The sequence below is a fragment of the Microcaecilia unicolor genome, chromosome 13 (assembly GCF_901765095.1).
Source record: "Microcaecilia unicolor chromosome 13, aMicUni1.1, whole genome shotgun sequence".
Classification (NCBI taxonomy): Eukaryota; Metazoa; Chordata; class Amphibia; order Gymnophiona; family Siphonopidae; genus Microcaecilia; species Microcaecilia unicolor.
This window is the reverse complement of record NC_044043.1, coordinates 1,377,747-1,404,251: the sequence shown is the minus strand read 5'-3', so window position 1 is coordinate 1,404,251 and position 26,505 is coordinate 1,377,747. Positions and strand designations below refer to the sequence as shown.

Genomic DNA, 26,505 nt, shown 5'->3' with positions numbered 1-26,505 from the left:
TGCCTCCTTCACCCAAATCTCAAGAAGCTTTCATTGACAGCTTGAAGAATTCACAGAGCCCGAGCTCATTTTCAAAATTAATGTTACAGGACGTTCTCAAAAGCAGCTCTCAAACCTACACAAGAATCTTACTCATTAAAAATGGAAAAGGTTCACCATTTGGTGTGCCAACATCGCCAAGATCCACTCACCCTTGTATCCAATTCAGGACTTCAGTCATCTTCCATCAGAGTTAATCTTACAGCAATTTCATTTTACCATCTGGATCAGTTGTCCTTTTACTGCTAATCCTTTATTATGCCGTTTCTTCAAGGGCTTACTCCACTATCCACAATTCATCCTCTTCCACTTTCGTGGAACCTTGGAATCTAGTCTTATCTCAACTTCTATTGCCCTTTTTGAGCCTTTAGCTTCCGCATCTTTTCAACATCTTACATGGAAGTCTTTATTTTTAATAACACTTACCTCTGCACGTCGCATTAGCGAAATATAGCCTTTGGTACATTATCCTCCTTATACAATGCTTTTCCAACAAAAGTAGTTCTCCAGACTTATCCAAAATTTCTACCTAAGGTTTTTGTTTCATTTCACCTTAATCAGGATATTACTCCTCCTATGTTTTTCCCAAAACCACATTCATAACTTGCAGAATCTACTCTCTCTACTTTGGATTGCAGAAGGGCCCTCCTCTTCTATCTGAAGAGGACAAAACAACATAGACAAACTTTATAGCTTTTCCTTTCTTTCCATCAAAAATCATTGGGTCAATCCATCTCCAAATCTACTCTCTCCTCCTGGATTGCTGACTGCATATTATTCTCTTACCAACAAGTTAATGCTGTGCCCCCCCACCCCCCAAAGACTTGGAGCTCATTTAGTCAGAGCAGTTGCTACTTCCATAGCCCACATCTGAGGAATACTGCTTCTAGACATGTGCTGGGCTGCAACATAGCTACTCCTCATACTTCTCACTCCACTACTGTATAGACAATGCAGCTAGAGCAGATGGTAAGTTTTTCCATAAGAATAGCCATATTGCATCAGACCAGTGGTCCATCTAGCCCAGTATTCTGTTTCCAACAGTAGCCAATCCAGTCACAAGTACCTGGCAGAAACCAATTAGTAGTAATATTCCATGTAGAATCTCAAATAGCACCGACATTCCATACTACCAATCCCAAGGCAAAAACAGTAGCTTCCCCATGTCTGTCTCAATAGCAGACTATGGACATTTCCTCCAGGAACTTGTCCAAACCTTTTTTTAAACCCAGATATACTAACCGCTGTTACCACATCCTCCAGCAATGAGTTCCAGAGCTTAGCTATTCGTTTTCTTCAGATTAATTTATCCACCTGTACTTGACTTACCATGGGTGGTCAACCCTGGTCATATATTCACCCATAGGCTTGGGAGTCACCATCTGTGTCTGTATTATCCTTTGACATGGAGAAAGCATAGTTGCTTACCTGTGACAGGTGTTTTCAGTTGTCAGGATTATGCAGACACAGCTCCCACCCGCCATCTCCTCAAAAAAAAAAAAAAAAGGAAGAATGCACATCGGTGATATCATTCAAAGCAGAACACACTGTGTAAGATGCGTCTTTACCTTTGCTACTTCATGAAATGAAGAGACTCTGATGTACTACTACTGAGCAGGAACATCACAGTCATGCCTGATTGGCTGCTGTTATTCTACAATCAAGTTAGGGAGAGCACTTCCGGATATGCAGCTTGCAGAGAAGCCTAACCCACTGTGTCTTCATTATCCTGATGACAATGGAGAACGATTGTGTAAAGGTACGCACCTATGCTTTCCTGCATGTATCCTTTTTCTAACATAATATAGGAATTGTACAAGTCCTGATTGGGAGTGGAGGAGTAACTTAATGGTTAGAATAGTGGGCTGAGAACCAGAGGAACTGGGTTCAATTCCACTGTGGCTCCTTGTGAACCTGAACAAGACCTTAACCCTCCATTGACTCAGGGTGCAAAACTTAGATTATGAACCATCGCATATAATATATGTAAACTGCTTTGGTTGTACCACAGAAAACCATTACCTTGTCCCTGACCCCTAACATCTCATACAGTGAGATTTGTGATGTATTATGCAAAAATGCCATAGTGCACATTATCACATTGGGCTGATCAATTTCCCTCCTGACCTAAACACACCCCTTGGAATGCTTCTTCTAATGCAGCTAATACTAAGTGTGTCATGGAAGACTGCATGCATACTTTTAGTTGGGCAATTTTCCAACAGCCCTTTAGTGACATAAATGGTGTTGAAAATTGTCTTCCCCATTTAGGGGGTATGGATTTGATTTACCACCTTTCTTTGGTACAATCAAAGTTTTTTACATTTATTATATAAGGTAATAGTAATTATAAGGATCAGCCAGCCCATTACATTTTGACAAATAAATAGATTTAATAATAATGACGGTTAGAGATGCAAGCTAAAGAAATTAAAGAAAAAGCCAAGAGAGGCAGTAAAATTAAAATGTTACAAAAATGTTGTTCCTTTTTAGGAAAATTTGGACATATAGGCAAAGAGCGGAGATAGATCTGTTATTCCAGATCTATCTCCGCTTTTGAACAGGAAATGCTATGCTTAATTGAGAAGGTTTAGAGGTTTTCCAGAGCTTAGAGGAATATTATGAAGTCTCTATAAAAATTACTGCTTTTTTTTGTTGTTTTTTACTTTAAAGGAGAGAGAAATGCAGCCATAGACAGAAGACCTGTGTCACCTCATCCAATCAGAATTACAAAGACAGTGGAGCATAAAGACCCAAATGTGTCCATTGTTTTAGAAAAACCCTTAGAAGGAGAAGTAAGTAATGTACCTATATCATTGTATTGGGAGCATGAATTTTACTAGTGCACTGGCCTTCCTATCCCCTCCTTTTTACCGTGCAGTAATGCTGACACAGCCCGTTCAAAGGGAATGGGCTCTGTCCGCATTACCGAATGGCTTTGTAAAAGGGGTATATGTCCTCTTAGCCAAATGAAAGACAGCTTATGAGATCACTGTGTATGTGTGGTCCAACACTTTGTGTTCAGTGTCCTATTCACATTAGATTTTCAGGCAGTGGATCTAGAGAGAATATTTTAATGCAATTGTATACCCAAATGTACACACATGTGCCATTTTCAGAGAAGTGGGCTCCATTCATTCAGTATGAATCTTCCTATTGATTATTGTGTGCTTCCTAGCATTGGGCAGTTTACAGCTATGTTAGAAATGCTGTATCCTACGAGAAGTACTGCTTAACAATTTCATACTAGTATTAATGTTATATACCAAAATGCTTTCAGTATGAGGTATTAACAAAGGTGGAAAGAAGAGCAAACAGCCAGCATGGTTAAAGGAAGAAGTAAAAGAGGCTATTAGAGCCAGAAAGAACATCTTTCAGAGTACAAACTGTCACCTGGTACAATTTTAAAGAAAACAATCGCCATCTTCTGGCCAACTTGTTTGGTTCACAGCACCCTTAGTGTCAGAGCAATTTTTGCGTCAACGCCCCCCCCCCCCCTCCGGCCACATAGGTCTCCACACCCTCCCCGGCCACATAGGGCTCCCTTCCCTGCAGCCCCTCCTCTCACTCCAGTTCACCTCTCCCTTTCTGAAAGTTCAGCACACCTCTTCATTCCCTGCAGCCCCCCTCCTCCCATAAGTCCAGCACACATCTTCTTTCGCTTCGCCGCTCTGTCGTCTGTACTGTTAGGGGGGTCACGTAAGGGTGAGACTGCATCCAAGTGACTATTGCACAGTGGGTGGAGGCGTGGCCTCACCTATTTGCTTCGGAAGCCTATTCTCTCTTTCTTGAAGGCCCATTCTACATGGGCTGTAGCATCTTCGTGGCAGAGCATGCCTGAGTCTGTTCACTGGAAATTAGTAGAGCAGTGGCTTGATCGTCATTCTTTACTTGTCATTATCGGGTTAGTTGTGTATACTCGTCAGGATGCGCAGTTTGGAGCCAGTGTGCTCACAGTGGGGTTCATGATGGGCACTGCTCTGATACTTCCCATCTGGGCCGATCTAGAGAGATGCTATGGATGGAGCAATTAGATCTTACCTGCTGATCGGTTTTCCTTTAGCCCTCTAGTCCTGGCATAAGCCTCTCACAGGTGGTTGCTATTGTTTGGTTGTTGGCGTTTCGTTGGTCTGGGTGATGAAAGACCAGGGTGTGCCTGGACCTTTTTTCTTTTCTTTTCTTTTTTTTTTGGGAGCTTCTCTGATGCATTCTTACATTTCCATACTTTTCATACAAAGAGAAAAAAAAAGGGAAAACAGTAATATATTAGACTCCACAAGGGAGTGGTGTGCTTCTGTCCCGTACCAGCCTTTTTGGGTGGTGGTCAGGCTTGACAGTCTGTTTCTGTGTTAGGCATCAGCAGTTAAGACAACCTATGTCAAGGGATCATGGTGGCGGAGCTGGATACAGAGTTTTATCCTTGAGAGAGTGTTTCCTTTTTCTATGGCATTTGCTTGGGGTCATCTTCTTGGCTAGGTGTAGACTGGCTTTCTGGGGACCTCGCAGCCCACTTTTAGGCTTACTTGTAGTTCAGTTTGTTCTAAGTCTTCATCTACTGGTTGGAGTGCATTACCATCTGTGCCGGTCTACAGGAGCCAAAGGAAAGCCAATTAGCAGGTAAGATCTAATTGCTCCTTATATTTGATGCTAGGTTCCACTCTAGGAGTCAGCACCCAAGAAAAAGATGTAGGTATCATCGTGGACAATACGCTGAATCTTCTCTGTTTGTGGCGGCTGCCAAAAAAGCAAACAGAATGCTTGTAATTATTCAGAAAGCGATAGAAGATAAGTCCAAAATATTATAATGCCTCTATATTACGACTACACCTTGATTATTGTGTGCAATTCTGGTCGTCGTATCTTTAAAAAGTTACAGCAGAGTTAGGAAAAGTTCAACGAAGAGCAACCAAAATGATTAAGGGATGGAACTCCTATCATATGAGGAATGGCTTAAGAGGTTGGACCGCAAAACCAAGTGGAGTTCACAATTCCACAAAAGTGCAACAGCACGAAAAGAAGTGGAAAAGAAACCAACTTCAAGAGATCAAACAAAATACCAGGATAAGATGCTCCAAAACATAAACTTTATTCTGACCCTACACGGGTGCTCCACTGTCAATCAGTATACGACTGTGCAGTCACTGATCGACCCCTGAGGAAGGCTTTTGTAAAAGCCGAAACACGGCCCGTGTAGGGTCAGAATAAGGTTTATGTTTTGGAGCATCTTATCCTGGTATTTTGTTTGATCTCTTGAAGTTGATTTCTTTTCCACTTCTTTTCATGCTGTTAAGAGGTTTGGACTCTTCAGCATGGAAAAGACAGCTGAGGGGCGATACGGTAGAGGTCTACAAAATACTGAGTAGTGTCGAACGGGTAAACATATATCGATTTTTTTTTTCTCTTTCAAAAAGTACAAAGACTAGGGGACACTCAAGTTACATGGTACTACTTTTAAAACAAACAGGAGGAAATATTTTTCACTGAACAAATAGTTAAGCTTTGGAACTCGTTACGGGAGGATGTGGTATTGGCAGTTAGTATATCTAGGTTCAAAAAAGGTTTGAATGAGTTCCTGGAGGAAAAATCCATAGTCTGCTATAAGATAGACATGAGGAAAGCCATTCTTGTCCTTGGGATCAGTAGCATGAATCTTGCTACTATTTGGGATTCTGTCAGGTGCTTGTAACCTGAATTGGCCATTGTTGGAAGCAGGATCCAGGGCTAGATGCACCATTGGTCTCAACCGGTATGGCTATTCTTATGTTCTTATGTCATTGATTAGACAGCCCTGTTTGTTGCCATTTGCAAATAAACAGTTGCAATGTATTATTTAATCTTCATGAAATAAAAGCTCTGAAAATGTTGGATTATATTTTAGTCTGTCAGCTGAGAAGATTAGATATAGGGTAAATGTTTTCCTCTCATCCATTTGTTGCACAGCCCATTCACATGGATGATCAGAGAATAATGTGGGGTGTTTAAAAGCAGCACTGTGTCCAGTCATAAAATAACAGTGCCAGAGCGGTATCCGTGATTATAGCTGTGTCTTATATGAGGGAGAGTTTCAAATTACATGGCAATAAGGAAATTGCAGGGTAGCTTATTGGCAAACATTTTTCTTTAGAGGTGACTGAAGAGATCAGGAGCATGAAATTAGTAATTCTGTTACATACTGCATACTGTTGGGTTATTTATACATTTTGTAAACATGAAAGTGACTTTTGTTGTGACTCAAATAAAAGGGACTGTACTCTTCTTTCTTTGGAATCTGAAAAAAAGATGATGCATGATAGCATAGTAAACGATGAGGGACAAAGACCAATTAACCTATTCATCTGCACAATTGAGATTTTCCACTTTGGGTAGATGAGCTTATAAATTCAAACTGTACCCAGAACAACTTTCCCCCTCGCTCCATAACTGTCACAACGATGGCCAATCCCAGTCCTTCTTAGAGACTCAATGCAATCATCCTACCGCGTTTAGGGTTGTAAACTGCTGCTTTTATTTATTTTTTATTACATTTGTAACCCTGCGCTTTCCCACTCATGGTAGGCTCAATGTGGCTTACATGGGGCAATGGAGGGGTTAAGTGACTTGCCCAGAGTCACAGGAGCTGCCTGTGCCTGAAGTGGGAATCGAACTCAGTTCCTCAGTTCCCCAGGACCAAAGTCCACCACCCTAACCACTAGGCCACTCCTCCACTTAATACCATTGTTGGAAGTACACTACGGGGTTAAACTGCTTCTCCAAGCAGGTTACTGTAGTGTTTTGTAAACTGCTCAGAAGGTATTCTAATTGGGCAGTGTATCAAGTTTTTAATACATTTAAACATCCTCATGGTTTGGTTAAAAAGAAAAAAGGGAAATGGGTTGGGATTTGATGTACTGCCTTTCTGTGGTTACAGTCAAAGTGGTTTACATGTTAGATACAGATACTTTTTTGTACCTTGGGCCATGAAGGGTTAAGTGACTTGCCTAGAGTCACAAGGAGCTGCAATGGGAATTGAACCTGGTTCTCAGGCCACTGCACTAACCATTAGGCTTCAGCTAGCTATAATGGGGTTAGTTTTTACACTTTCCCACATTTAAGTTGTAGAAAAGTGACTTTCAGTTGAAGATTTTTAACATTTAAAAATGTGAAACTGTTTTATTTTGCAAAAAAATTCTGAGTTTCATTTGTTAGATATACTGTATATATTATGGTAATGAGCAAACTGGGTCCTTTCTGGTTAGTGAGCTGGGGAAGGCTTCAGAGAGTCAATTAAGATGAATTTATACAAATTTTCTTAAAACACCTACCTAGTGTTCAATATTTCTCTTATTTTATGCTTTTTTTCATTGAGATATATACATTCTCATAGAGTTTGCATTTGGTTGTCTTCTCACTAGGGGGGGGCCCGCAATGAAGCTACAAAGTAGTACGTTTAAAACAAATCGGAGAAAATATTTCTTCACTCAATGTGTAATTAAACTCTGGAATTCGTTACCAGAGAATGTAGTAAAAGCAGTTAGCGGGGTTTTAAAAAGATTTGGATGGGTTCCTAAAGGAAAAGTCCATAGACCATTATTAAAATGGACTTGGGGAAATTCCACTGCTTATCTCTCTATATAAAAGGCAACACCAACGTTCTATGAAGCCTCCAGCCGGAAGTGTGAAGGGGGAGAGATATCCGGTTTCCCCATGAGTGTCTGCCCCGCCCTCTCTGTAACAGAAACAGTCAGTGAAGGAAATCACAGCAAAGCAGTGAAGGACTCAGAGGGGGGAGGGGAGAGGACAGAGGGCAGGGACACACACACTCCCACATGCACACAGAAGAAAACCTTGCTAGCCCCCGTTTCATTTGCATCAGAAACGGGGCTTTTTTACTAGTTTCTAGAATAAGCAGCATAAAATGTATTGTACATTTTTGGGATCTTGCCAAGTACTTGTGACCTGGATTGGCCACTGTTGATGGACCTTCGGTCCCAGTATGGCAATACTTATGTACTTAGGAGATGGGAATCTCTATAGCTATGTGGGGGGAAATAATCAGACTTTTCTATGCTGATAAAGTTATGGTTGCTGCTTCTCCATATGGTTATTTAGAAAGTACTGTACATGTACTGTGAACAGCTTGTATGCTTTTGCCTACACAGAAATGGGATGGAAATAGGTCGGTGGGGGGAGAGAAGAAGAAGAAACTAGAACTCTCACTCACATTGCTATAGGGGGTGTAGGATAAAGCTGGACCGAATGGCCATCCCAGTGGAGGAGGTGGAGAGAAAAACTTCATCTGAATTCAAGAAAGCTTGGGAAGGTACGCAAGAGCTCTAATGTAGATGGTATGGATGGGCAGACTAGATAAGTCATATGGTCTTTATCTGCTTCTATATTTTTACATTAAGAGTGATCACAACTGCTTGCTTCAAGTTTATTAAACCTCATTCCTTGATTGCATCAGACTATGACCTGCCCCCTCCACCATCTTGTTTTCCATCAGTTTCACTTTGTCCTTGTCCCTTTTAGCCACCATAACTTATATGAATTTGTTAATAAATCTGTCTAACAATGTTTTAGACATACAATAGCATCCACTTTCAGGCATAGATAACAATTTTTTAAAGTGCCGGTTGGCAACAGTTTGGGGAGGGGGGAGTTGGAACAGTTAGAGCAAACTTTAATCCTGCTCACTGCGTTTCATGATCTCTGTTTTTTCAACTGCCTGCATTGAACTGAGATTTTTCTTGGTGAAGTGGAATATGGATTCAAAATTAAATTAAGTGAGCACAAAGATGAGTACTAAATTACAACATCAAATAACTCCCTTGGCACAACAGTTTTTAAATATGTATAAAATCCTGGATCAGTGCCCTACTGAACATCCTGATCTCCAGTGTTGTAGGAGTTATTTCACCGTTACTTGTGATGGATACGTTTTAGCAGATCTGGTTCTTTTTTTGAAGAATGAATCAAGAAACACGGAGATTTCCTTTCTTCAGTTCATAATTCTTGTGTAACCTAAAGTAACAGCAGGGTAGCTATGCTATCAAATGAGTTATTTACCATTTTCCAAGATTTCTCATTAGGCTTATTATTTCAGCTGTTATTGAGTGTTTCTTTTTGTGTGACTAATTTTTTCATAAGTGGCAAAGTTCTATATCAGACCTATATAAAGTCATTGATCTACAATGTTTAAATTTGCTTCTTGCACAAGTTTGTGTATTTACAGATGAGCACATCTGCTTCACTTTGTGGTTCTGTATCTGAGTTTTTTCTTTGGGAGTGGCCTATCTTGCAGATGTGCTTTATATGGGATAGAAACCCTGGAAACTGCATGACACCAAATTCCTCAGGTGGGCAGGAGATGGAAAATGCAGTACTGACCAGTTGAAAACTGTTGGACACTAATAAGCATAATGAAAAAAAAAAAAAAAAAAATTGTGTCCCTGCCATCCTGATATTTCTCAATCATGTCAAAATGGGCAGAGAATGAAAAAACAAGAGTTAACTGCTACTAAAATTGTACATCTTTTATTTAGACAAAATATAAAAACATAAGAGAGAGGATTTCTTAAATGAATAGGAAGAAAGCATAGAAATGAAACCAAAAAGGAGAGGCAAATTTATATCTGTGTCCTCCTCCTCCATTGCTGACTCAGATTCTGTGCTTTCCACCTCTCTGCCTAGAACAGCCTTCTTGAGCTGCATATAATGTGTCATCTTCTCTCTCTGGCTATACTTGTGCCTCATAAAAATCCCACCTTTCTGAAGCTGCATTTTAATCTTAAAAAGCGGGTCCTCTCTAAGTACGTTGTCTGTAGAAACAGATTTCCTGCAGCCTCTTGTTTGTACCTCTTGAGTCGATTATACACTGTCTCTCATGTGTATCTGTATAAGACTGCTTACATCTTGTAGCACTATAGAAGAAATAAGTAGCAGTAATAGGAACAGAGCCAGAAGTTAAGTGAATTGATGTTTTCACAGGTTGAGGTCTTAGTGCATCCTGCTATTTAACAATAGCTCCTAATCCTATATAATAAAACTCACCCTCAACGTTCTGAGGACACTGACGTCACTTCCTTGATGAAGGGTTCGTGGTGGTGAAGCCACCGAAAGCACCAAGTCTCAGGGCCCCGCCCTCGCGTCAAACGTGATGACGTCGAGGGCGGAGCAATGGCATCACACAACGAGGGCGGCGCAATGGTGTCAGTGGCATCAGAACGAAGAAGGGGTGGGTAGGTAGGGGGACGAAAACCTTGCTAGCGCCCGTTTCATTTGCTCCAGAAACGGGCCTTTTTTACTAGTGTTTTTATAAGAAGGTTAAAAGTTCATGGTAATATATATATAATATATATATATATATATATATATATATATATAGCCATGAGAATGGTTATCCTGCTTTGCAGGGAAGGAGATGAAAACATTGCTGGTATACTCTCGGTGGCTTGTGTCTTTCAGAGTACTCAGTGGAGCTGTAGAACTAGAGGAGGAATCGGAGAACAGAGCTGACATTCCACGGCATTGCCTCTGAAGATGGCGTGGCAGAACAAGGGTTGCAAACTCCTTTCCATCCCCAGGCAGATGCTGCAGAGTGTTTGTGATTATAATGAGAGATATGAGCGACACTTACGACTTATTTCTCACGAGGCTGTAGGGGGCTTCAATCCATGGCACATCACTGAAAGGTACGTGCAGTATTCACAATTTTGTATCATGTGGTTTGGAAGTGCTTGTGTTCTTAGGCTTTTCAAAATGCAAATGGTGTGACTAGTACCCAAGACCAAAAATATTCCAAGTCTATTTTAATTATGAATTGCTTAAATCTTGAAAAAGTTTGTGAAATGTATTGGACTGATGTTCAGAAGACACAAATTCATGTGATTATGTTTAAATCATTTTTTATTGATGGTATGAAACAATACATTCAAACAATCTTCCATTAAGTCAACATCTACCATCATTTTATATATGTCCTTCCCTACTCTATCTTACCCCTTCCCCTCCCTTCCCTATTCTCCCCTCCCGTCCCTCTAACCCATCTCTTACTCCCCCAGTTATTAATATTCACAACGTACAACAATGACACATAATTACATATTCAATAATAGGCTTCTTGCCTCCGAGGGCATGGTATCAAGGAATGGGCTCCATCTGGCTATAAATAAGTCAAGCTCCGCGCGAGGCCTTTCCTTACATGCTAGTCTCTCCAATCTCATCAAAAGTATCATTTGAGTTCTCCATATCTGAATCGATGGCCCTTTGACCTCCAACCAGTCTGCTAAGATAGATTTCTTTGCTATCATGATGCTCTTTTCACAAATGCAGAATAACCTTTAGGTCTCGGCCTGCTGAGCTGCGGTTTAACCAAATAACAGTAAGGGCGAATATGTCCATCTTGTCTTCCATAGTTTTGTTATTTGCCTAACTAGGCTAGTCCAGAACTGCACAACCCGGGACAACTCCAGAACATATGCCCCAGAGTTGCTCCAGCCTCTCCACACTTGGGGCAAGCCCCGTCCGGAGATAACCCATGTGGAAAGCCCTTCGCGGGGGAATATAAAGTCGGAGGGCAAACTTGTATTGAGTCTCCCAGTACGCGGCCCAATTGGTTGTTTGTTTTAATGTCAATACATGTTCCTTAAACATGCTAGGAGTTACCTGCACCAATAGCTCCTTACTCCAGTCGCTAGCATACTTAGCATAGTTCAGTTCCGACTTGGTGTCTTTTATATGCCTGTGGTGGTATGATAATGGTACTTTCTGCTGCGAGTTTAAGGACAAGCTGCTGGAAGTTCCTCTTGAATATCCTCTGCAAGTGCTTCCCAGGGCAAATTGGTCACATAGTGTTTTAGTTGTCAGTAGTGAAACTGGTCCTTAGGTCCTAGAAGCCTAGGCCTTGTAACTGCCTATAAGATTGCAGTCTCCCATTTTCCGTGAGTATGGTTGTAATACGTGACTCCTTGTTTAGTCCATCTAGTAAATATAGAGTATAGGGTACCTGGTGGGAATTCCGGGTTTCCTCCTATTGGCAAAAGTGGAGTTACTTTGTAGGAACAGTGATGCAATTTACATAGCCACCTCCAGGACTTTTGGGCAGTAGGCAAGATGTGAGATATCTCCAACGTTGGTGATATTTTACATTGTAATCCATGGAGTAAACTACTAAAAATGGAATGGTTTGCACAACTCCAGTTCAATTTTTGTTGCTGAAAATCTGTAGAGTTTCTAAACCAGTCATTTAAATGTCTCATAGCACAAGCTATGGTTAAGGATCTGATGTTCAACAGTCCCAATCCTCCATACTCTCTTGGGGAGCTTACCATGTCCAAGATAACCTGGGTTTCTTCCTCTCCACAGAAATTTTGTCAGGGCAATAGTCAACTGTTTTTCATCTATACCTTTCAAGTATATTGGTAACATTTGAAATACATATAACCAACATGGTATTACCATCATGTTGTATAAAGCTATGCGTCCTGACAGTGAAATGGGTAACCCTTGCCATCGTGCCAACTTTGATATCGTTTCTGACAATAACCTGGGGACATTAGAGTCATATAATTTAGACAGATCTTGTGGCATGTGTACCCCTAAGTATTTAATTATAGCCTGCGGTTTCAACTGCAGGTCATTGGCCACCCATAACTCCACCCCCTGAGGGTACACCTGCATAATATTAGATTTCTGTAAATTTACCTTGAAACCTGATAGGCCTCCAAAGGCAGTTGTGCATTGTATTAACTTAGAGACTGACATTTCTGGTCGTGTTGTCACTATCAAAAGATCATCCGCAAAGGCCATCACCTTGACATTGTCCCCTCCCACCTCCACCCCGGGAATATCTGGCTCCCTAACTAGGGTCCTCAACAGAGGTTCGATCGCCAATAGAAACAGTGCGGGAGATAGGGGGCATCCCTGCCTGGTTCCTCGGGCTATTGGGAATTGTGGTGTGCGAGCTCCATTCACTAGCACTGCAGCTGTCGGGTGAGTATATAAGGCCTGAATCGCCCGTTGTACCCATCCCCGAATCCCAAGGAAATAAAGTACCTCAAACAAGTAATCCCAGTCTACAGAGTCAAAAGCCTTCTCGGCATCTAAGCTAACTAGCACTGACTGGGTCTTTGAATGTTGGCAGTGTCCCATTGCTAGTAGTAGTCGCCTCACATTAACTACTGATTGTCGGTTGCGAACAAACCCTACCTGTGTTGAGTTTATTAAGCGGGGAAGATATGTATGGAGTCTATTGGAGAGCAATTTGGCCAAGATTTTAACGTCAATGTTTATTAAGGAGATTGGCCTATAAGAATCCGCTTGTGTATCTGGTCTCCCTGGCTTTAAAAGCAGGGTTATGAGTGCCTCATTCGCATGAGTTGGGAACTCTTGTTGACTTATCACCTCTTCAAAATAGTCCTGAAGGGCTCCTGTCACCATGGGCCCTAGGATTTTATAAAACTCACTTGTATAGCCATCAGGGCCAGGAGCTGAATGTAGGGGCAAAGATTTAATAATTTCTTGCAGCTCTTTCCCTGACATAGGGATTTCTAGGGCCCTTGCCTCCTCACTTGTTAGCTGTTCCATACCTGCTTTTCGGAGGTAGTCATGAATGGCTTCTGTATCTGGTGGGAGTCCCTGCTTATACATTGAGCTAAAGAACTCTTGGAAAACCTGTGCTATGTTCTCTCTTTTATGTTGTATCTCTCCCTTTCTGTTCCTTACCGCTGTTATTACACGGGGACCTCCCTTGTGCTTGACCAAGCTCGCCAGTAGTGTCCCTGTTCTTTTACCAAACCTCTGGAGTTTGTATTTCCTAAATATTAATGTCTTGGTAGCTCTCTCCTGCAGCATGGTGTTTAATGCTATTTTAGCAGTTTGCATTTGGTCTTTGTGTTGGGTGCAAGGGGTTTGGATAAATCTACGTTTTGCTTTTTGGAGCTTTTTCTCCAGATTAACTATGGCCCCCGTCAGTCTGCGTTCTCGTCTTGCTGTGTATGCAATAATGTTGCCTCGTATAACTGCTTTTGCTGCTGGCCAGAAAATAGCAGGGCGGTCTTTATACTCTGAATTAAGTTCTGCAAACTCTGCCCATTTCCCTTGTACATAACTTTGAAAGTCTCTGTTCGAGGTTAGATAGGATGGGAACCGCCACCCCACAGCACCGTGGACCTTTCTCTGTTACTTTCAGGTCTACCCACACCATCGCGTGATCTGTTTACCTCTTCTGGTCCAATTTCCACTACCTCCACTTGGGAGAATATTTTCTTATCTATTAGAATGTAATCTATTCTAGAAAAAGTGCCGTGCGCTCTTGACAAATGTGTATATTCCTGCTCTTCTGGGTGTAGTGTCCGCCATGCATCTACACATGGAGCTCTTGCATGAAGTGATGTAGAGCTCTGGCGCCAGTTCCCCCCCGCACTGCACGTCTAGGCGTTGAGCAATCTAGCGTTGGGTCTGCTACTAGGTTAAAGTCACCCAAAACCAACAATGGGAGGGATCTATAAAGTAAGCATGTTTGTACTATCTGATCATAGAAGGCCTTATTGTACAAATTCGGTCCATATACCGCCACTACCAAATATTCTTTGTGATGTAACCATAATCGGATAATTATGAATCCCCTTGTGGGTCACTAGATATTAACTGGGATTTCGCCACTAGGCCTTGCGAATTAAAATTGCTACTCCTCGTTTTCTTCCTTCAGCTGATGTAGCATGCACTTCTCCCACCCAACCTCGCTTTAGTTTTTGGTGTTCCTCTGGGGTTAATCGCGTTTCTTGTAGGCAGGCTATGTCTGCTTTATGACGCTTTAAAGCTGCCAGGATCTTAGTCCTTTTTATTGGGGACGTGATACCTCCCACATTCCATGTCAGGAACCTAGTTGATGTAGCCTTAGAGATGTGTTGGAATTAGTGTCTAACTGTTAGGTTATTTCTTTTAATTTAGCCCCCGGTGCCCAGCTCACCGTGGCCACTCTCCCCTTCCTATCGCCAGATTCCGTACATTCTTGCTGTCTCAATAGTCCTACAATTCCGTTTTTATTTTTGTATGACCTATATCTATCTTCCTCAATGGGTCCACATTCCTTAAACTCCGCCATGTGTGCCTTGCATTTTATCCTCTTTCTCCCTTCCCTATTTCCCCCCTTCTCCCCCCTCCTTCTTTCCCTCCCTTCCATTCCCTGCCCGCCCAACCCTCCATCCTTCCCTGCCATTAACCCCTCACTCTCCTTCCCGGACAACGGTTGGGGGAGTGTAGATCTAATGATGGTTGAGTTGCCCCCCCCCCCCCCCCACCTTGGAGCATATCTTAGGAAACGAAACCTTTACATGTATATAACTTATCTGCACATATTATCAGTTGAAATCAACCCTACATGAACAGCATATGTAAACCAGAATTCTAGTGAACTTAACTCAATGTCCTGCATTTTAGGTGCTCTCCCTTTCAGCAGAAGCGCCCGTTCCAAATGCAGGCCCTGATGGTTTGTCTACCACGTGCTCTGAATCCTCAGCCTTGTTCTGAGTCCATGGAGTTATCATATTTTAGTCCTTGTTGTGCTTCTTGTGGTGTTGCAAAAGTTCTCCACGAGCCGTCAATTTGCACCTTTAGTAGCGCTGGGTATAGCAGCATAAATCGTTGTTTGTCAGTTACCAAGCGTCGGCAGATAGGCCCAAAGCCCCTCCGCCTCTCTTGCACCGCTATGGAGTAGTCTTGGAATACTTTTATGGGTGAGCCTTCAAAGGTCAATGTGGCCCACTTCGATCGAGCCCCTCGCAAGATTTCTTCTTTATGCACAAAATTGTGTACCTTTATAATTACAGCCCTTGGCCTTGTTCCTGTATTGTTCCGCTTCCCCAATCGGTGCGCGCGTTCCAGGCACAACGGCCCTACACTATCAGAGAGTGCGAATTCTGATTTTAGCCAGCGCTCGAGCTGAAAAGAGAGGGAGCGGTCCGGAACCGACTCAGGTACTCCAATTATTCGGAGGTTCGACCTCCTAGATCGATTTTCCAGATCGTCAAGATGCTGAGTAAGAGCTCCAAGCTCGCGTTGCAGGTCTTTTATCTCAGACGCCTTAGCTGACTCAGTATCTTCAATTTCAGAAACTCGTACTTCTAATTCCCCGGTCCTTCGGGTCGTTTCATCCAAGCGCGTTCCATTCCTGCTATTTGTTCGGAAAGCTTAGAAAACTGCGGTGCCAGGGCAGATTGTACCGCTTCTGTTAGTTGAGACAGCTGTGCTGGGGTAAATGCTGGAACACCGTCTGGCTTCGGGCTCGCCGCCATCTTGTTCTCTCCCTGCCCGCGTTGTTTTTCGGCCTCTTTCTTTGCCGTCCTGGTCGACATCACCCTCTGTTCGCGCACTACAAAGTGGTCCATAAACTTTGCTGCTGAGTAGTGCCCGGGATTTGTTCGTTCCCGAATTTTGTTGATTCTGTCGGGTTTAAGGGGGGAGCTAACCCAGGAGAAAGCCAAGACACGTCTGCTCTCTCTCTCAGTCCATCACGTGATCCCTATTCATGTGATTATATAATATATAGGTGTGTGTGTGTGTATTTTGTGGCTCAGAGATATATGGATATCGTTAGGCCTACTGTGTCTTCCACCAAGATGTATAGGTAAAGTTAATCAGATGGTGGCTGAAAATTGCTACTTTCTGGCTAACTTGAAACCCTTCTCCCCAGTGCCCAGATGTGTTGACTGAGCAAAACTTATCCATTAGCTGGTGGGAGGTTTTCAACGGTAAGACCCACAATAGTCTTTTTTTGAATAGTAGCTATATGTGTTAACCAAGCCTGATGCTATGCTAGTGTAATTCTGTTCTGAGCTTGCTCAGGACATTTTGAACAGCAAACACAGTCTAACAAGAATCTTGAAGCATTTATTAAATTATTTTCAAAAACGTTTTGATTTGTTGTGTGCTACCCAGCAGCTCCTTGTGACTCTGGCCAAGTCACTTAACCGTCCATTGCCCCAGGTACAAAATAAGTACCTGTATATAATATGTAAACTGCTTTGATTGTAACCACAGAAAGACGTTATATCAAATCTCATTCTCTTTCCCTTAATAGGGAAAAGTTATATAAAAACACACTAGGTGGAAATGTGGTAAAAAGTGACGACTTGTGAATAAAACTATGACAATATGCAGTGAAGCTCAAATTATAGTATGAGAATAGTGCACTAAGGGGTCCTTTTACTAAGCTATAGTAGAAAGTGGCTTAAGCACAAGAGGCGTGTCCACGGGTGGTCTTGGGCCCACCCAACAGTTGTGCACTCTTAACAGCGCCAGCATGATGGCTCTGCAGTCCTATGTCTCCCTCTGTCCCTTACTAAGCATCTTTCTCTCTCTCAAAAGGGTTGCCAGCAGCGGCAATGATTCCCACATTCTGCCTGCGACTGACCCAGAGCATTTCCTCTGCTGCATCCACCGCCTCTGATACAACATCCTGTTTCTGCCTGGGCGGAACACAGTAGAGTAGAGGCTTTGGGGTTAGCAGCAGGCAGTGTGTGGGAATTGCTGCTGGTGATCCTTTCAAGAGATAGACGCTTGGTAAGGTAAACAAGAGGAAGATCCCGATAGTGCCAGAAAATGAGATGGAGGAAAGGAAGAGAGGGAGAGTTGCTGGATGTGGGGTGGGGGAGGGAAGGAGAGATGCTGTATGTGGAGGAAGGGGTGAGAGAAGGAGAATTGTTGGATATCGGGGTGGAGGGGAGGAAGAGAGAGGTGCGGCACAGGGATGGAGTGATGTGAGAAAGGAAGAAGTGTTGGACATGGGGTGGAGAGGAGGGAGGGAGGAAAAGGTGCTGCACAGAATAAGGCAGAGGGGCAAGAAAGGGGGACACGTTGGACGTGGGGGGTGGAGGGAAATAAGGGAGAGATGCATGTATGGGGGGAGAGAGGGAAAAATGCTGAATGTGGGGGGGGGGGGAGAAATGTTGAACATGGCATGGAAGGGAGGGAAGCAGAGATAGAAATGGTAGACAATGGGAAAGAGAGATGTTGGACATGGAGGTGGAGAAGAGAGATGGAGAGATGCACAGGAAGTGAGGAGGGGGGGAAAAGAGGGACACATTGTATCTAGGGGCAGAAGAGAGTGAAGGACGGATGCTGGACAATGGGAGTGAGGGGAGAGGGAGATGTGCTGACCACGGGGGAGGGAGAAGGAACAGGGAAATGTCAGGCTATGAGAGTGGGGAGGGGAGAAAGGGGGAGCAGATGCTGGCTAGAAGGGTGGAGGGAGGAGGATGGTGGAACCATGTGGGAAAGGCCAGAAATGAAAGGAAGATAATGATTATAGAGGGTAGAAATATGGTAATAGGGAGTAGATTAAAGATGAAAGGGAGTTGAAGGCTGGGGGAGGAGTGAGATGGGAAATGGGAGAAGGAGATGGGAATTGATAGCTGAAAAGTAAAAGGAGGAGAAGGGTGAGTGTGAAATTTGAGTGGACAGAGAGACAGAAAAGGAAAAAGCTGAAAAGGAACGATCGGTATGTGAGAGGCAGGTGTGTAGTGAGGAAATGGAACAAGACAGGAGAGAGAAGAAAAGACAAATGGACAGCAGCCACTTGAAGGGAAATTAGCAGAGAGCAAAAAAGAGAAACTGCAACCAACAGAATGGAAAAATAAAATGTTCAGACAACAAAGGTGCATAGCAGATGGTTTTGTATTGTGTTCAGTAAAAAAGGAAATCCAGTACATGCCAGGTTTAACTTGTTGGGGTTCCCAGTTCAATTTTTGTCTACATAATTTTATTTCTAATGTGTGATCCCTTGGTCTGTTGATGTGATAGTAATGGCAGGTGGGGAGATCAAGGGGAGGCAAAGAGGAGAGGGTTTGGGGGGGGAGCACCCTTCCTTTATTTTCTGACCTGGGCTGTAGCATGTCTTACACCGGCCCTGACCCTTGCTGTACTTGGTGGGGATCCCCAAGCATTGCCGGCTGAGGACCTCCTCCAAAGATGACCAGAAATCCCTTCTACCAAGCTCTGCAGTTGGTGGCAGCATCATGCATGGGGGGGCCAGCATCGCTGGCTAAGGGACATTGCTGCCGCCTGCCAAGCTTGGTCAAAGGGAGTTGTGGCCACTTTCAGAGGAAGTCTTCAGCTGACAGTGGTTGAGGATCCTCATTAGCTAAAGTATTTATATTTTGAGGTGAGGATAGGGCAAGACAGAGAAAATTTGGGCTTAGGCGTACCCAAAATTGGCTAAGCCACTGCTTAGCATGCCCTTACGTGGGTCTTTCCTGCATGCCAAGGCCATTTGTAGCACAGATGTCAAAGGCCGATTTTTCATTTTCCATATTAATGGCATGCTCTAATGTTGCCATTAGCACACAGTCATTGAACACTTACCAGCACCTATTTTGTTGGATGTAAGGGCTCACGCTCTAATCCTGCACTAATCAGTGCACGGTAATATAGCTGTGTTAACTGACTAGTGCAGAAACGCCCATTCTCTACCCCCCCCCCCCCCCCCGACACACCTCCTCTGCGGAAATTTATAAAACGTTTTAGCACATGTTTTCTGCAACCAGGTTAGGAACTTAGCACAGGATGCCTGAGTGTGTCCTATGGTAAGCCTTTGTAAGGTGGGACTACCACCGGGCTCCTGAGCAAGCCCGGCGGTAGACCCGATTTGCCATGCAGCAAGCCTGCGCTATCCATTCTGCCCTTTAGTAAAAGAGCCCCAAAATGTATTATTAATTTTTGTCCTTTTTTTTTTGTTTGTTTTTACCAGTAGGTGGCATTATTAAGCAGTAAAACTGGGCTCTTAAACATGTTTTACCACCAAATTTTCATGTCTTTTTGAAAGAAAATAACCGATACAAAACACCTAATAATCCCAGCAAACCTTGAACTAGCGACTGAAAGGAGTTGTTTTATGCTTCCTAAACTGCTGTCATGAGTGTGTATAGACTTTTTCTGAAAAAGAACGTTTCTAAATATCAGAAAAAATGGCTAAAAATGAAGGACCCTTTTTTACTAAAGCTTAGTGCACGGTAACGGAATAAATATGCACTAAGGGGCCCTTTTGCAAAGCAGCGGTGAGCCCAATGCGGGCTTTACCACACACTAATCTGGAGATACCGCCAGCCCAGCGGTAGTTCCAGCCCCAGCGTGCTCCATTTTCCACGCTAGGGAAATTGACCTGTATTTTTAGCGAAGCACTAACCCATCAGTAATCAACCAGCGCTGCGCACTACACGTTTACCGCCGGGTTAGCGGGGAAGCCCTTACCGCCATCTCGATGGGTGGCGGTAAATGCTTCCACCCACATGGCCACACAGTAAGAGCAATCTTACCACATGGCCATAGCTATTTTCAGTCTGTTTTTTACCCGCTGCAGTAAAAAGGGCCCACAGCGCGCGGCAGAAACAACTACTTGCGAGATTACTCTTTGAAGTCTCAGTGGCCATTTTGAAAAACCACGGAACCAGCGAGAGATTGGCAGCAGTGGGGCAGGAAAGAGTGTGGTTCTTTTTTGTCCCCGAAGAGGCCACTAGACCAGGGCGTTCTGTGCTCAGGTAGCCCGGGGGGGGGGGGGGGGGGGGGGGAGAGCGCAGATTCTGTAAAGAAAAGTTGAATTCTGCGCAAATTCTGGCAGGAGTAAAATATAGAAGGGTCCTGAAGTTGTTAGCAGAAAAGAGAGAATCCTGTTTAAAGTGTCTCTGTGTAGCCCTGTAGAAAGTTTTCTATTGGTCAGAGCAAACAGCAAATCTAGTAAAATTTGGTTGCAGTGGTAACCATTTTGAATGGCTACAAGGTTTCACCCAGATGAAAAGAGGTAGCAGACACTACATGGAGCACTTCTATCCTTGCCCCCACTCTCAACTTCTCCACTGCTCCCCATTGCAAAAGGCCACTGCTGAAAGTGTAGCCTGAAATCAAGATTTCTGCTCTCACCGATGTGGCTGATCACTACCTACCCCTCTTTCCCTCAGGTCACAGTAGCAGCAGGATAAACTCACCACTGTTGGCAGAAGAGGGCAAGGCCTTGATTCAAGTCACAATGGCTATGGTACGTGACAGATTCAGCCAATGGTGTCTCAGTGATCCTGGCAAGGCCTGGGTTGGGGAGACAGGCCTCTTATAGTCAGATTGTACCAACCAGTTAGTGCCAGCGGCAGTCAGGCTACAGCAGGGAGGAGAGGTTGTGTGCAGCCTCAACTGCAGGAACCCTTCTACCAGTGGGAGAAAAGGGATTAGGAGTGAGTAGTTGAAGGAATGAAAGAGGGAGCAGTGTGACTGAGGGTTAAAGGGTAAGCAGTACAGATTGCAGCAAGACAGCAATCAATTGGGTTGTGAGTCAGCAAGAGGTCCTGGGAGTCTGAGTGAGCAATCCAAGACTAGGGCTGAGGGGGGGGGGGGGGGGGGGGTTGGCAGGGGGAAAGGGGTGTGGGATCATGGACAGGCAACTAAAGAGTTCTCTCTCTCTCTCTCTCTCTCCTCTTCTCTCTCTTTCTCTTTCTCTTCCCCTCCGTAATGAAGTAAGCTCTAAAGTGAGCACACTCCCCCCTTTCTCGCTCTACTTCCAGTATGTCTGGGGAAGAAGGGGAAGTGGCCCATTGCAGGTCAGTAATGACAGTTCAGCCTGTCAGCTGATGTATTTGACCTGGTTTGGGAGCAGGTAGCAAAGCAAGTACCAAGTGGGTGGGTATGATTTGTGGAGGTTTAGCACCCAGCCAAAAAGCGAAGTTAGAGTTCCTCAGATTGACCTCTAATCCATGTTGTGCACATAGAATTAGACATATTCGGCACTCCTGTATTGGTCAGCAATTTTATTGCTGCTTTGTGTCAAAAATACATAAGTGAAGTGTGTTGAGTCCTTTATCGTCCTCTTTCCTACTGACAAATAGGGAAGTTTATGAAGGATACATATCTACTACCCTCAGGCATGGCAGAACCTGAACAGCTCCAGTTAATAGTTCAGCAGGCAACTTCACATGTATGTCAGAGCTCCTCACCCCTCCTCCCACAAGCTAGGGGAGCAATGGTGAAAAGAACCTCCAGAAGTGGTTGCCTGCCTGTCTACACAAATAGAGCTTCCCAGAGTGAATTCAAGGCCAGATTAGGCTTGTGATACATGAAAAATAATAGTGAAGAACAAATTCCTAGGTGGTCCTACTTCAGCAACACCTTCAGCTTCCTTCTAAGCCCTAACCTATGTCCTTGTGTAGAGAGAACCACAAGTTGTCTTTGACAATATTTGGGGGACTGGTTGTGGCAAGAGAAAGAGGAGATAGGTGGACTGGCTGGGGCAAGAGGAAGAGGAGATAGCTGGAATGGCTGGAGCAAGAGGAAGAGGAGATAGCTGGACTGGCTGGGGCAAGAGGAAGAGGAGATAGCTGGACTGGCTGAGGCAAGAGGAGATGGCCAGTTTGGCAGACAGAGGGAGATTGCCTCCTTAGAAGGGGGATAATGCCTGAGTGGGGGAGGTTGTTTGTGAGAGAAAAGCTGGTGACCCTTATTTTCTAAGACTTGATCTCAGGGTAGCTCTCGGATTAGCTATATTCTTGGATGGTTGTAGGCCTTGTCCTTTGCCCAAGTGTTGTTATATTTGATAGCTGGAGATGAGATCGCCAAAGGTTGAGACTTCTGATTCTATTCATAAGGCAGTCAAGATACTCTGAAATTTGAATTGTTAAATTGTGTCATTTATGATGGGCTTTCTACTATTTTAAATAATTTTGAGTCATTTTGATCATTTTTAAATACAGGTTGACATCAGATAAATACCAACATGGCCCATTGAGTCTGCCTAACAAAGTTGATAGAGTTGTACCTACTGCACAGTACAGGTTTTTTTCCCCATGCTTTCTTAGAGGAATGCAAAAGTCATTTTACAGCTGTTTTCAAAAGTATGGCATTTCTGGGTGGCCTCAAAAAAGTGTTACTTAAAGTATCAGAATGCCTAGAATGAATTGATGCTGTCCTTAGAAAAGGCAGCTGGAACCAGGAGCTCCTCTTAACCTTACAGAAAATAGCCTAAAATTAACATCATCAAGAACCTAAGATTATTTTTTTCATGCCCAGAACCTTCGTTCCATCACATGCAGATCACAAGGACTAGGTAGGGTTCCAAACAGTAGATCCATTCTTTGTTGCTTAGACCAGGGATAGGTGATGAATTTCCAAATCTGCCTAGCTAAATGATGTCTTATTAGCCTGTCTTCCTGAAACTTGTTTAAACCCTTTATAAACCTATCTTCTGTTAACAAATTCCATAGCCTAATTGTATGTTTAGTGAAAAAATAATTTATCCAATTAGTTTTAAAAGAGCATTTTAAACCTTCTTGCAGAGTCTAGGAAACAGAAAGTGGTAGGAGTAAAGACACAAGCTGCAATTGAACACGGCAGCAGCAGTGGTCAACTACAATGACGACATCCAGCCATGACAGCAGCTGCCAGATGACATGATTAGATTTTCTGGGTTTATGAGTTATATTCAGTATATGCAGAGGGAGGTGATGGTGGACTTTGGTTTTAACAGAATAAGAATCTTAAAATAGTTATGTGGTTAAAATAACATTTTTGGATATGGGAGATAGATTTTGCAAGTGGATGCGCCTATTATATGATAAGCCACTAGCTCTATTAAAAATCAATGGTGGGCTATCCAATCCGGTCCAACTTTATAGAGGCACAAGGCAGGGATGTGCTCTCTCCCCCTTGCTGTTCGCACTGACTATAGAACCCCTGGCCAGGAAAATTAGAGAACATACAGGTATCAGAGGAGTGATTAGGGGCACACGCGAGCATAAGATAATGCTCTTCGCCGACGATATTTTGTTGACCATCTCGGACCCGGTCGTATCGCTGCAGGGGGTGATGGAGGTGTTTGCGCAATATGGGAGGATGTCAGGATTCAAGATTAATATGGCAAAATCTGAAATCCTAAATTTGTGCAAGAGATACAACAGAGTTACCCATTTATTTGGGCACAAAAATCTATCAAATACTTGGGAGTGCAGATAACAGCTAAAATAGATCAGCTCTATCAGGCAAACTACCCCTTTAAAGTTAAAGAACTTTTTCTGGAATTGGATAGGTGGGAAGCTATGACGGTGTCCTGGTCGGGCAGAATCAATGCAATAAAAATGATTATACTACCCAAGCTATTGTATATGTTTACGGCCCTCCTTCTTCCAGCGCTTACATAGAAAAGGGTTTGCTTATATCTGGAAAAAGAAGCCACCGAGGGTCCGTAGGGGAGCAATGCACCAGCCATCAACGGTGGGGGGGATGGGCGTCCCGGATTTCTTTTTATACTATCAAGCAGCCCAGTAATAATAAGAAGTGGCTTCACTGGGAAAGAGCATGGATGGGCACTAAGTTTTTGGGTAATGTGCTCTGGGGGCCAAAACAACAGATTTTGGCAGCAGTACGCAGGCTGCCGGTGGGGATGGCCCATCTACTTACCACATGGCTACAAATTAGAACTAAAGTGTTTCCTGAGCGACAATATTTTTTGCAAACGGCTATAAGTGGTGCCCCGGGCTTCTCACTAGGGGCAGAGGAAAAAACCTTCCAGATGTGGGCCCGTAAGGGGCTATACAGATTGGGACAACTGTGGGAGGAGGGAGAGGTTAAAGGTTTTGAAACAGTGAGAGAAGAGTACGATCTGTCTGACAAGGACCTTGTTTATTACCACTGTGTGAGAAATTACATGCAGAGGAAAGCAAGGGATGAGCTTGAGCTGACAGACGGGCTTAGAGCGGGCGCTAAGGGAAGGGGGAGGGAAGGGATGCATAACTAGACTTTATAAAGCACTACTGTTCCTGTCCTCCCCTCTAGAATTTTATACAGACAGATGGGAGAAAGCACTGCAAAAGAACTTCTCCACAAGTTGGTGGGCCAGTAGTCTTAGGTTTTTATTGCGCTCATCGATCACTCAGCCGGTGGCTGAAAACGGTTATAAGATGCTATACTGGTGGTACTATTCGCCAATGCGCCTTCATAAGATCTATCCAAATGTCTCAAGGAACTGCTGGCGAAATTGTGGGGGACAGGGAACATTTTTACATATATGGTGGGAATATGCCCCAAGGTGTGTACGTACTGGGAACAGATAGTGGGAGTGGTTAACAGCCTGGGTACGGGGGGGGCTACACACGCCAAATAGAAAATTGCCTACTTCACGCCCGCCCAAAAAAAAACTCGGGTGCAGGAACATAAGTTAGTGATTCAAATATTTGCTGCGGCCAAAATGCAGTTGGTGAGGGCTTGGAAATCATTGGAGACACCCCCCTTGCAGAGGGTAGGCTACAAAGTAGAGTGTATTTATCAGATGGCTAAATTGACTGCAATACGGAAAGGCTTACTTGCGATGTTTCAAAAAATTTGGGACCCATATGAGAAGAAACGAGAGGGAATCTGGCTGCCAGTGGGGGGAGGTGGAAAAGAGAGGGGGGAGGGGGAGGGGAAATCTGGAAAAGATGTGAAGGTGGAAATTTATATCGCTTGTTTGTTATGATAAGTGACGTCATGTTGTTGTAAGCAAGTTCTCATTTGACTATGGTCATAGCTGTTTCCAGTTTTTTGTAAAATAAAAATCAATAAAGTATGTTAAAAAATAAATAAATAAAATTTCAACTCACAGTTATGCACTTTGTAGTTTCTGGTTCCCATATCCTTGGATGCTCCAGTTGAGGCAGGTTGCTGTAGGCTTTTTCTTTTGTTGTCTAGGAGGAGGCTTTGATGTAAATACAGATCCAGCTCAGATTACAGAATATAAGGAGAGTTGTTTGTAGTATGAAGGGAAGATAAGTTTTTCCTTTCTCCACACAAAACAAATGGAAGAAGTTTATAGTAAAACTGAGGACCGGTGCCTCAACAAAGACTGAATAGAAGTCTGTAAAAGTATGATTTGTAAATAAACAAAAAGTGTATTATTTAATCTAAACTGCAGGAGCCTGATGTGAGCTTGCACTGTCCAGCCCCAGTTAGTGTTTATATTGCACAAACATCTAAATCCCAGTTTTACAAAGCAAGGCTATATTCAAAAACATGCATTTAGTAAAGGAGCATGATCTGGTTGTTTTTTTGGGCAGGACTACAGTGGGCTTAAATAATAAACATGTATTTCTCATTTCTGAAGAGGAATGCATGTCTAGATCTAAAAAGATCTACATTGGGATGTGCAGTTGCTACCTGGGACATCTAGGTTTCAGAAAAATTATTGTATTGAGCAGCCCTCCACTGGCGGGATTAGGGGAGGTTGCCCCCTTAGTCCCCCCCCCCCCCCCCAAGTCAACTGGCAAGGGATAATAGACTCTATGACAGCTTCAGGAAAAATACACATGTATGTTTCTAAAATAACCAACATTATATATGTATGTTGACACCACTGATACTTTAGACAAATGGATGCTTCTGCCACATGTAACTGGTGCATAAATGGCCAATTTTCAGTGTATATCAGAATGGTCTCTATGTCGGCAGATCCTGTTCTAAAGTAGTAGCAGAACTTGATGTTTCAAG

At 43.4% G+C, this 26,505-nt stretch overlaps 2 protein-coding genes across 2 annotated transcripts in view; one reads left to right on the top strand and one right to left on the bottom strand.

Annotated features, from left to right (window-relative positions):
• LOC115456837 (thioredoxin domain-containing protein 17-like) overlaps window positions 1-26,505 on the bottom strand; it is a 531,330-nt gene that overhangs the window by 110,934 nt on the left and 393,891 nt on the right. The window lies entirely within an intron of this gene.
• The window catches only part of LOC115456835 (protein moonraker-like), a 126,213-nt gene that overhangs the window by 96,018 nt on the left and 3,690 nt on the right, over window positions 1-26,505 (top strand). The window contains 3 exon segments of the mRNA XM_030186161.1: window positions 2,720-2,833; window positions 10,483-10,541; window positions 10,544-10,709. Coding sequence (XP_030042021.1) covers window positions 2,720-2,833; window positions 10,483-10,541; window positions 10,544-10,709 — 339 coding nt within the window.